The following is a 9801-nucleotide window of genomic DNA, read 5'->3' as shown; positions in this document are numbered from 1 at the left end:
TTAATACAGCTCTCTGGCCAGCAGGAATGCTAGGTAGTTAGGTAGATAAGACAACTTGTCAGCAAGAAAGCTATGTAGGTACGTAGCTAATTAAGTCAGCTGGCTAGCCATCCGGCGTCTAGTTATGTTAGCTAGTTAAGTCACCTAGCTATACAGCTGTCTAGCTAGGTAGCTAGCTAGTTAAATCTGCTGGCTAGCCGGCTGTCTACTTCGTGAAGTCAGCTAGTTAAGTCAGCTGGCTATCCTGCTGGCTGTATACGTAGCTAGGAAATTAAGTCATCTGGCTAGCCAGCTGACTAGCTAGGCAGCTAGCTAGTTATGTCAGCTGTCTAGTCAGCTTGCTAGCTAGTTGTCAACTAGTTAACTCAACTGATTAGCCAGCTGGCTAGCTAGGTAGCTTGCTAGTTAAGTCAGCTGGATACACAGCTGGCTAGCTAGAAAAGTCACCTAGTTAATTCAGCTGGATAGCCAGTTGACTACCTATGTAACAAGCAAGTTAATTCAACTGGCTAGATAGTAGGACGGCTAGTTAAGACAAAAAAAAAAAAAAAAAGAAAAGTGGTGGGATCTATTTAAAAAATTTTTTCAACTGTTGAGGCATTTTGTCTGTCAAAGAGTTTAAATGAAGTGTGGCTGGATTTTAAAACTGCTGTCCTAATCTAGCCTAATCTGATTCAAATGCACCTGAGGAGTTGCTCAGCGGAGAAAATGGTACTGGTGGTTGATGCCAATAAGACAATGTAAATTTTGGTGGGCAAGGGAAGGGTGCCTGGCAGCTTTGCTGGAGTAAGGTTTCTGGAGGCTCCTCTTGACTGTTCTCTGTTTGGCACAGGCCAATAATCAGACCTTGAGAGAGAAAATTCTACAAGTCAACTCCCTGGTGGAAGCCTTTGGGAATGCATGCACTGCCATCAATGACAACTCGAGCCGCTTTGGAAAGTATCTGGAAATGATGTTTACACCAACCGGAGCTGTGATGGGGGCAAGAATCTCGGAATATCTCCTTGAAAAATCCAGAGTTATAAAACAGGCAGCGTAGGTGCACTTCTTTATCACTGTTTTTTGTCCATAATATGAACTGGAAGACTTTGGGAATTTTAATGGTTTCATTTCCTCCCTTGTTCCTAGCATTCCCACAACCTCTCCAAGAGCAAGGAATTATTAATATTTTAGCAAAGCATCACCAGTAGTTTTGTTTGTTTGTTTTTCCCAAAAGATGTTAAGAGACAGAATACAAAGGGCTGAGATGGGTGTGCTTTGGGATAGGTATGCCTGCTTCTCCTCAGTTGGTTGTGTCAGGTAGAATTTAGCAGCATTGCAGACACTTTTCAAAATCATTATATTCCTTAAAATTGAATTTGTCTATAAAAGATACTGAGACTATTCCACATGTTAATTTTTCTGAGACAGAGAGAGAAAAACAATTATTCTGCTTTTAAGAAAAGCAATATGGGAGTAGCACTCAAAAGCATGGACTTTGCTCTGGGTTCAAATGCTGGCTTTGTTACTTACTGTGTGACCTTGGGCATTCCACTAAACTTTTCTGTGCCTCATCTGTGAAATAGAAATGCTAGTGCTGACCTCATGTATTGGTTGAGGATAAAAGAATGCCTGGTGTGGTACATGCTGTCAGAGCGTTAGTCACTCTTCCTATAATTATTATTATAACAATATAGTTATAATAATAATAATAATAATTACTGTAGAACACCAGAGTTCCTCAGGAGCATGGCTCCACACTTACATGTCCATACATTATTGAACACCTGCTGTACGCTAGTGCTGTGCTCTGTCACAATGGGTTTGTAAGAGTAAACAAAATAGAAAAGGTCCCTGTATTCATGGAGCTTGGAATATGTGGTGTGGGGGGGAGGGTGGAGGAGAATCACAGGCATTAGATAAGTAAACCTAGATGAAGAACAGTTTTGACAAACACCAGGAAGCAATATAAGATGCCATGAAGGTGAAGCAGGAGAAGGGAAGGGCACATAACCTAGTTCAGGAAGAAAGAGGGGCTCCTTATACAGCAGACATGTCATCTGAGATACCAGGATCACTAGAAGTTAGGCAATGAAGAGAGGACAGGAGCAGGGAGGGAAAGAGTGGCAAAGACGAACCTGAGATTGGATCATACATGGCTTAGGAACCAGGCTGAGGATCTTGAACCTATTTCTAAGGGCCGTAGGAAGCCACTGAACATTTTCAATGGTGATCGTGCTAGTGTTAATGGGCAGATGGATTGGAGGACTTGGAAGAGGGGTTGTGTCGACACATTTGGGAGGCTGTTGCTGATGCACATGAGAGAGAATGTTGGCCTGGACTAAGGTAGTGGTAGTGGAGACAAAGAGAAGTTGAGGAGTCTGAGAGCTACTAAACACGTAGAATCCACAGCATCCTACTTTATCATGCACTTGCAGTTTCTCAGTAGGCACTTGCATGAACATTAAAGAAATGAACAGAGAGATAGAGTGAGAGTCATTTAAGCTTTCCCGTGGCTTCTTGGTTAATTTTTATGAGGTCCCCTGCTTCTTTCTCCCCAACTTGGGATGATTTTACAGTTTAGGGAGCTACCTCTGACAGAATGGAAAGTATAGTGTTCTGAGTTCAAATGTAAAGATCACTTTACATTGGAAATATAAAGGAGGGTTTCTCTCACTTTACATTACAAATGTAAGGAGGGTTTCTCATACAGCTATGTCATTTTTGGTGGCATGTCACTTTTTAGCGTAGATATTCTTATATCTTACTTTCCTCATATGCAGTATGAGCATAATAATGTCAGTCTCACAAGGCTGTTATGACAGTTAAAAGACATGTGGAAACGAGGCCCATGAAAGACCTGTTTATCTAACTGCTATGATTCTTCCTTCTTCAGGGAACACTGTAGGATTCCCTCTGTGGCTAGGTGGTCAGATGACCAGTTTCGGGAAATGGGCATGTCATAGCAACTCTCCAGTTTGGCAAAGTGTGGGGTGGTGGCTGCTCCATCGTCCTGGACCCACCAGTGTCTATAATGAGCATAGTCCCACTGGTGACTTACCATAGACATGTACTCTGAGCAAGAAGTAAGCCTTATGTTGAGAGAAGCCACTAAGGTCTTGGGACATGTGTTCCTGCAATAAAACCTAGCCAATCCTGATAGATAAAGGGATGAAAATCAAATTGAATGTATGCTAGGGATGGATGTTAGCAGGAAAAGCTTGGAAGAATTGAAGAACTAGAAGTATCTGCAGAAATACTATAGGAAGGTAAGGCCATGATAGGTTAGTCCAAAGCCTGCATATTGAACAGAAGTTAAAGAACACGTGATATTCTCCCAGGTCTACTACTGTCTCAGTGACTGGTGTCACCATCACTAAGATGCTCAAGTTGAAAATGTGGAACGCAGACTTCAGGTTTCTTTACCTTGTCATACTCTATCAGTCTGTTAGGACATTCTTTTGGTTGTTTCTCCAAAGTATATATTTAAGCTTACTCTTGTTCTCCATTGCCACTGCCATTACCCTATCCAACCTACTGTGCTTTCTCACTTCACCCTCTCATTAGACTGCTTGTGTCCTCCTTGACTTCTTACAATCTAGTCTTCATTTTGCTGCTAGAGAGCAGTTTTCTTCATACAAGTCTGTTCATGTCACATACTTACAGTGCACCCCAGCTCCAGTATAAAATGCTTCAAAGAGTTTTAATTGCTTAATCAACACAATCCTTATTATACCCTACCAAGGCCTGTCCACCCCTTCTCACTAGCATTGTTTTTTTCTTACATGGGTATTGTGTACCTTTATGTCTGTGCTGCTCCCTCTGTTTGGAATGCTTTTTTCTCTTCTCTTTGTAGCTCCTTCCAGCTCCTTCTCATGCTTCAGGGCTTTACCTAAGCATTGCTTTTTTAAGAAAGAGTCCTTTCTCAACTTGACAAAAGTAACCTTCGTTCCCCAACATTATGCTTTATTTCAGCCTCTTGATTGTTTCTTTCAAAGTCCTCATCACAGGTTTCCTTGTTGTTTCATCTAACTCCATCACTAAAAGAGCACGACAACATAATATTATATTATATACCTTAAATATATCATAATATAATTTATTTTAAAAAGAAAGATGAATTTTAAAAATAAAAATAAATTGATGAATTAAGTGAACAAATGAGTGAGAAATGGCAAATAGAGACACCTAGAATACAGGGCAGGAATAAGAATGCACCAGAAGAGCTTTGGCAGGATCAACAACCAAAGGAAGATGAGGATGTCCAGGACAGTTTGAAGGAAAGAGTAGGGGCCATGTCACAAATGGGGATAAGTGGGAGAAGGAAAATAAGATTTCATTCTACAGAGCTAGGTTGGCCAAGAAGAGGATTTCCCAGAATTTAAGGGTATAGACAGAAAAGCCTGTCTTCTTCCAGAGGAGATAAAAGGATCTGGAGCAGTGCTTTTCAAACTATCTATGCTGAAAGACCAGCTTTTAAAAATACCCAACCAATTGTAAGCTAATACTTTTGTAAAATACAATGAAAATTAATTATCACAAATATTGTCATGCTCTTGGATGCCGTGTAATGTCACTTATTATAAAATATCTAGGCATATATTTTCCAGTTCCTTCTCTTATTGTAATCTGATACCAGTCCACAGACCATGCTTTGAAAGGCCCTTGGTCAGGGTGGCCTAAGATTGGTGGATGGCCAGTTGGGCTGATGAATTACATTTTGAATGGTACTAAAAAGAATACTGATTTGAGAGAGTAGAGACCTCAGTTCCGGGACCAATTCTGCTCCTAATCTACCATACGGCTTGCAAATTACTTCCTTTCTGGGGCTTCAGTAAAGTAGCGGATCTAGCAATCTCTCTAAGCTAGACCTCACTATCTTGGAAGCAATAGGTGCTGCAATCAGAAGGCATGTGACATAGATGCATAGGTATTCAAGCTAGAGTAGAAAGATCTCAACATATGTAACCTGAGAAGTTTGCTATAAATGACCTATTCTCCAAAACGTCCTTCTGCTTATAGTAAAGTTACATGTGTTTAATAATGCAACATTGTGACAATCACTGTACTAATACTATCCCTATTAGTATTAGAATTGGGATTTAGCAAATTAGTTGCCTGAAAATACAAATTTTCTGTGGAATAATATTTTTCACAGAAAGAAAATGGTGTAAATTACTTGGAGTGGGGAAGCCCAGAATAAGTTATTAATAGAGTCCCTCTTTTTCTTTAGGGGAGAGAAAAATTTTCACATATTTTACTATATTTATGCTGGTCTTTATCACCAAAAGAAACTTTCTGAGTTCAAACTTCCTGAGGAAAAGCCTCCCAGGTAAGTGTCAAGGGCTTAGGTTGTTAATTTTGAATAAAACTACAATTAGCAATAGACAAACTTGGAAGTAAATGGAGTTGTTTTCCTAACTAGAAATTCATAGTCTATTTAACAGAAACACACAGGATGAAGTGGCAGGACGTACATGTCACCATTTTCATTTTCTAGAAAGTTCAAAAACTCAACTGCAGCCATTTTGCTCGGCCATGTGAACCATCATTCACCACCATACTAGACTGTAAAGGAAATGCCCTTGCAAAGAAGACAAGTGGCACCTACCCTGGCATTTGAGGTGCCATTTTCCAAGTCAGTGCTCATTCTTTTTGGTCATGCTCTACTTCATTTAGGTACATAGCTGATGAAACTGGAAGGGTGATGCACGACATAACTTCTAAGGAGTCTTACAGAAGACAATTTGAAGCAATTCAGCATTGCTTTAGGATTATAGGATTCACTGACAGGGTAAGTGATCATCAAGAGAGAAACTCAATTGTTAATATTCTTAGATGAATGTGAGTGAAGATGTGGATGTTCTAACTTGGAGCAGAGCCCTTGCTTTTCAAATGCCGTGTTGGTCATGTGATAAGGTCTTGCTACTCAAAATGTGGTCCAATGACCAGAAGCATTGTCATCACTCCAAGCTTGTTAGAAATGCAACAAGCATGAGGATGGATTCTCAGGTCCATCCAAGAATGACTGAATCAGAATATACATTTAAACAAAATGCCCAGGTGAACAACAAAGTGGGAGAAGCACTTTTGTAAGGCCCATGCACCAATGAATTGTTATCCTGGTCGTCAATTCATTGTGACTGTAATAACAAATACCAAAACAATACTGCTGTTTTCTGAATTGGAGTCATTCCAATCATTAAAGGGAATTGTGAATAGGAGTACAGGAACATGTAGGTTATATCCAAGCCACAGAAATATATTTATGAAAGAACTCTGTGGGCACCAAGACAAGTTAATTAAAACCCTTTTAACTTTCTTGCAATGACTTCCTTCTCCATGGTACACAGTTGCACATTATTAACTCTCTCTCTAAGTACTGCACGACTCTTATCATCCTAGATACAGGCCATCTCTATTAAATATATGCTAGGGGTGACAGACAACATTTATAACCGTAGGCTCAAATATTATTCTATGATACATTATGTCATATAGTTTCTGGGCTTCATGCCATCAATTTGCAATATATATAGATTCTTTTGCTTTTCCAACAAAAGGGCTGAATGATTAGGAGGCAGGTAAGAGTGTTAAATCTTAAGGGATTAGATTACAAGACACTCTAGTTACCTTGGGACAGCCACTCCAGATAAAGGATTGAGTCTGTAATTCAGTGAGTTTGGCTAGCCCTTCCTTCCCTGCATGGATGATTTTAGTCATAATAACATTTTTTTCCCTAGCCAGCTGTTAATTTTCTCTGTCAGCCTTTAAACTGACAGACAGTGGAAAATCGCAAAGGTCAGATAAAAATAGAAATATATTTCCCTTGGCTCTTTAGAGGAGAACAGTTAAATGGGTTCTAGCATTGTTAAAGGACCTTTATGGTTATTAACTTATAGAACTGGTTTTTCAAAGATGCATCTCCAGAAGAGTCAAAGCATGGTAGAGACGGCAGTAGAGCAATTTAAAGTCACCTGGGTCATGTCAAAGTGTCCAAAGGCATACTTCTTTAAAAGGGTACAGGAACCATAGAGAAGTCAGGGTTAATAATTGTTATAAATAGGTTTAATACTTTGCTTTCATTGAGTACAATGATGGTTATAGAATACTGTGAAGGGGTTGGTTCCAGTGCTAAGAGAAAGTATTTAATAGTGCTGTTCTAATAATTGCAATGTACTGCTAATAATAATAAAACAGATGCTATTTGTCTTAGGATAAGTAACGTTAAAAACTGAAAGTCTCTTTTAGTATAGCAACATTAAAAACAGAATAAATTAAGTATGCTAATTATATGTCCTTGAAGTAAGCCATACCTATCCCCTGTGGAAAAAAGTACAGTAGAAATGAATGAATGACTGTGTGAATGAATATGAAAATAAATGTAAAAAATGGTGAACATTCTTAATTTGTGCCTGATCTTTACTGTTAAATGAACAACCAGAATATAATGGCATATATTTTCATCATGTCCCACATCAATTCAGACTGGAGATAAACTGATTTATGTCAGTTAGCAACCTTGGAGTAGAAGGAAGAAGCTGGATCTTTTCTTTCTGACCCTGAATTCTGTGGTTATATCTCTGCAGATAACCTGTCTTGCTGAGTTAATTCAGTTCACTTTATGTTTATAAACTCAAAGTAGTGTAACTAAATTCAGAAAGATCCACTAAATGTAGTCAGGCAGCAGATGCTAAATGACTGATGTAACAAAACTTTCTCTTAGGTTTTTCTGGCAGACATTTCTAGATAGAACTTACATAAACTGGCCAATTCAATCAAAATTATGGTTCTTGTCTTTTCTTATAATGTCACTAGTTCCCTGCAGGAATCCTTAAAGTTTTCCCTAAACCCTTACAGCAAAATTATAAGTAACAAACCTTAGTGTGAACCCAGGAACATGAATTGTAATTCTAGAACACCAAAGTATCTGAAAGAATATTTGACCCTGAGTAAATTGTAAATAAATTTCCTTGGTGAAGGAGTCTTTCATTAATGATGATGGCTCCTTGCAGGAGGTTCAGGGGATTATACCTAAAACCCTACTGTAAAGATTGTGCTTTTCAACTCTTATTTCTGGAGCCAAACTACACTATTTTTGTTTCATATTATGCTTGCCTTGCTAGTAGGAATTGTCATAACATATTAAATAGAGTTTTAGATTTGTTTAGATTTAATGCTACAATAAAACTTTTTGGGTAGATGATCTATGTGATGGTCAAGACTGGACATATATACTGCAGAACTCTGGATTAAGAGATTGGGTGAAACCTTTGAGATCAGGGCAATATTTCTTCCCTTTCTTCAAAATGGAGTATGATCCTTCCACCTCAGCCTTCCAAGTAGCTGGAACTATAGGTGTGTTGCCAACCCCAGCTAATTTTTTTATTTATTGTAGAGATGAGGTTTCGCTAGGTTGCCCAAGCTGTCCATGGGTTGAAAATAAAAAAAAATTGATCAGGAAGTTTTAGGGAGAGAGAGTAATTCCACAGGTGGACATACAACTGATTGAATTCTACCATGGCTGTATTTGGGTAATGCTTTGACCTGAACACAAAAGTTCCAGGTCAGAAAGGAAGAGCAAATTAACCCAAAATCAAGATTAAAGGAGTCAAGATAGTGGAATAGCCCAGAAATGCAGCATAGGAAGCGTTGCAAGGCTAATAACTCCTTAATGAGGTCTCAGCATTGGATACCCCTCTGTAGTTCCCCTCACTAAATCAAGGAAGGAGAACTTCATTAACATTAACTTCAATGATTCACATAGTGTTTAAACCTAAAAGTTTTCACCCAGGATCATAGGTAGTTTTCCACTTTAAATGGTTGCATAGGCATTATGCTGAAAGGATATTACCAGTGAGGCAACAGAGTGAGATGCTGGTCTCAGGGATGTGGTCTTTGACAGCCACTTATTTTGGTGGTGATCATCCCAGTGGTGAAATGCCTGGAAGCCTTATTTTGGAAGGTTTCATGGTTTGTACTGTAGTATGTGAAGTGTTTGTGTGTATTTTAATTAGAGGAAATGCATTTTTTTCTAAGTGTACTGAGAGTTTTAGATAACCTCTTGAGATAACTGGATTTAGAAGTAGCAGATGTAGAACTCATTGCAAGAGTCTCTGTACTACCCTCTGGGATCAGCCTTTGTGTGAAGCTGCTCGATGCAGTCAGCAAGCCTCTCACTGTATTGATCAAGGTAATGAGGTACTGTCAAGTTAAATCCAAGCAAGTCCCAGAAAACCTGTGTAGAGGTGTTCTCCTTAGCCACTCTTAAGTTGGGTGCTTAACAGTGATTTTTAAAGTAAGAAACATGACATCTGGCCTTTGATTTAGAAGTTGAAAGAGCATTTATCCACAGCAGAAGCCCGGTTTAAAAATCTTCATTTGTCTTTGTAGCATTATCAGGTATCCAGCAGATGTCACTATTATAGCCTATGTTCCTTTTTTTGGCTTTACTGAATGATGTTTACAGGAAGGCTCAATTTGGCGGGGGGCCCATACTTTATCAGTGGTCTAATGACAGTTTCTATTTGCTTTGACTATGTATAGTACTAAATCAAGTTGCCTGCTTGAATATTTTTTGTGAAAGTACTTTTCTCTAAGTATAAAATGCAGAAATTTTCTGACTATGTATTTCATGTTTCACATAAAAACAATGTAAATTTTTAAATATTAAATATACTTTTTTAACAATTAATGCTGCATATATGTTCAACTTTTGATTTAAAAATAGGAGTTAGATCATCTGAACTGTTTTTTCTCACATTTCTGACACCAAATATATGGGTTTCTTTTCCTCACACCAACAAATTCTCTGGCACCAGC

The 9801-nt window shown here is 38.6% G+C and overlaps 1 protein-coding gene across 1 annotated transcript in view; it reads left to right on the top strand.

Annotated features, from left to right (window-relative positions):
- Positions 1-9801, top strand: part of MYO3B (myosin IIIB) — a 332356-nt gene that overhangs the window by 215576 nt on the left and 106979 nt on the right. The window contains exons 14-16 of the mRNA XM_008070949.2: positions 833-1035; positions 5213-5311; positions 5659-5773. Of these exons, the coding sequence (XP_008069140.2) occupies positions 833-1035; positions 5213-5311; positions 5659-5773 (417 nt within the window). The remainder of the gene's footprint in view (positions 1-832; positions 1036-5212; positions 5312-5658; positions 5774-9801) is intronic.

The sequence above is a fragment of the Carlito syrichta genome, unplaced genomic scaffold (assembly GCF_000164805.1).
Source record: "Carlito syrichta isolate Samal-C Ts95f unplaced genomic scaffold, Tarsius_syrichta-2.0.1 Scaffold314071, whole genome shotgun sequence".
Taxonomy (NCBI): Eukaryota; Metazoa; Chordata; class Mammalia; order Primates; family Tarsiidae; genus Carlito; species Carlito syrichta.
This window is presented reverse-complemented; position numbering and strand designations above follow the sequence as displayed.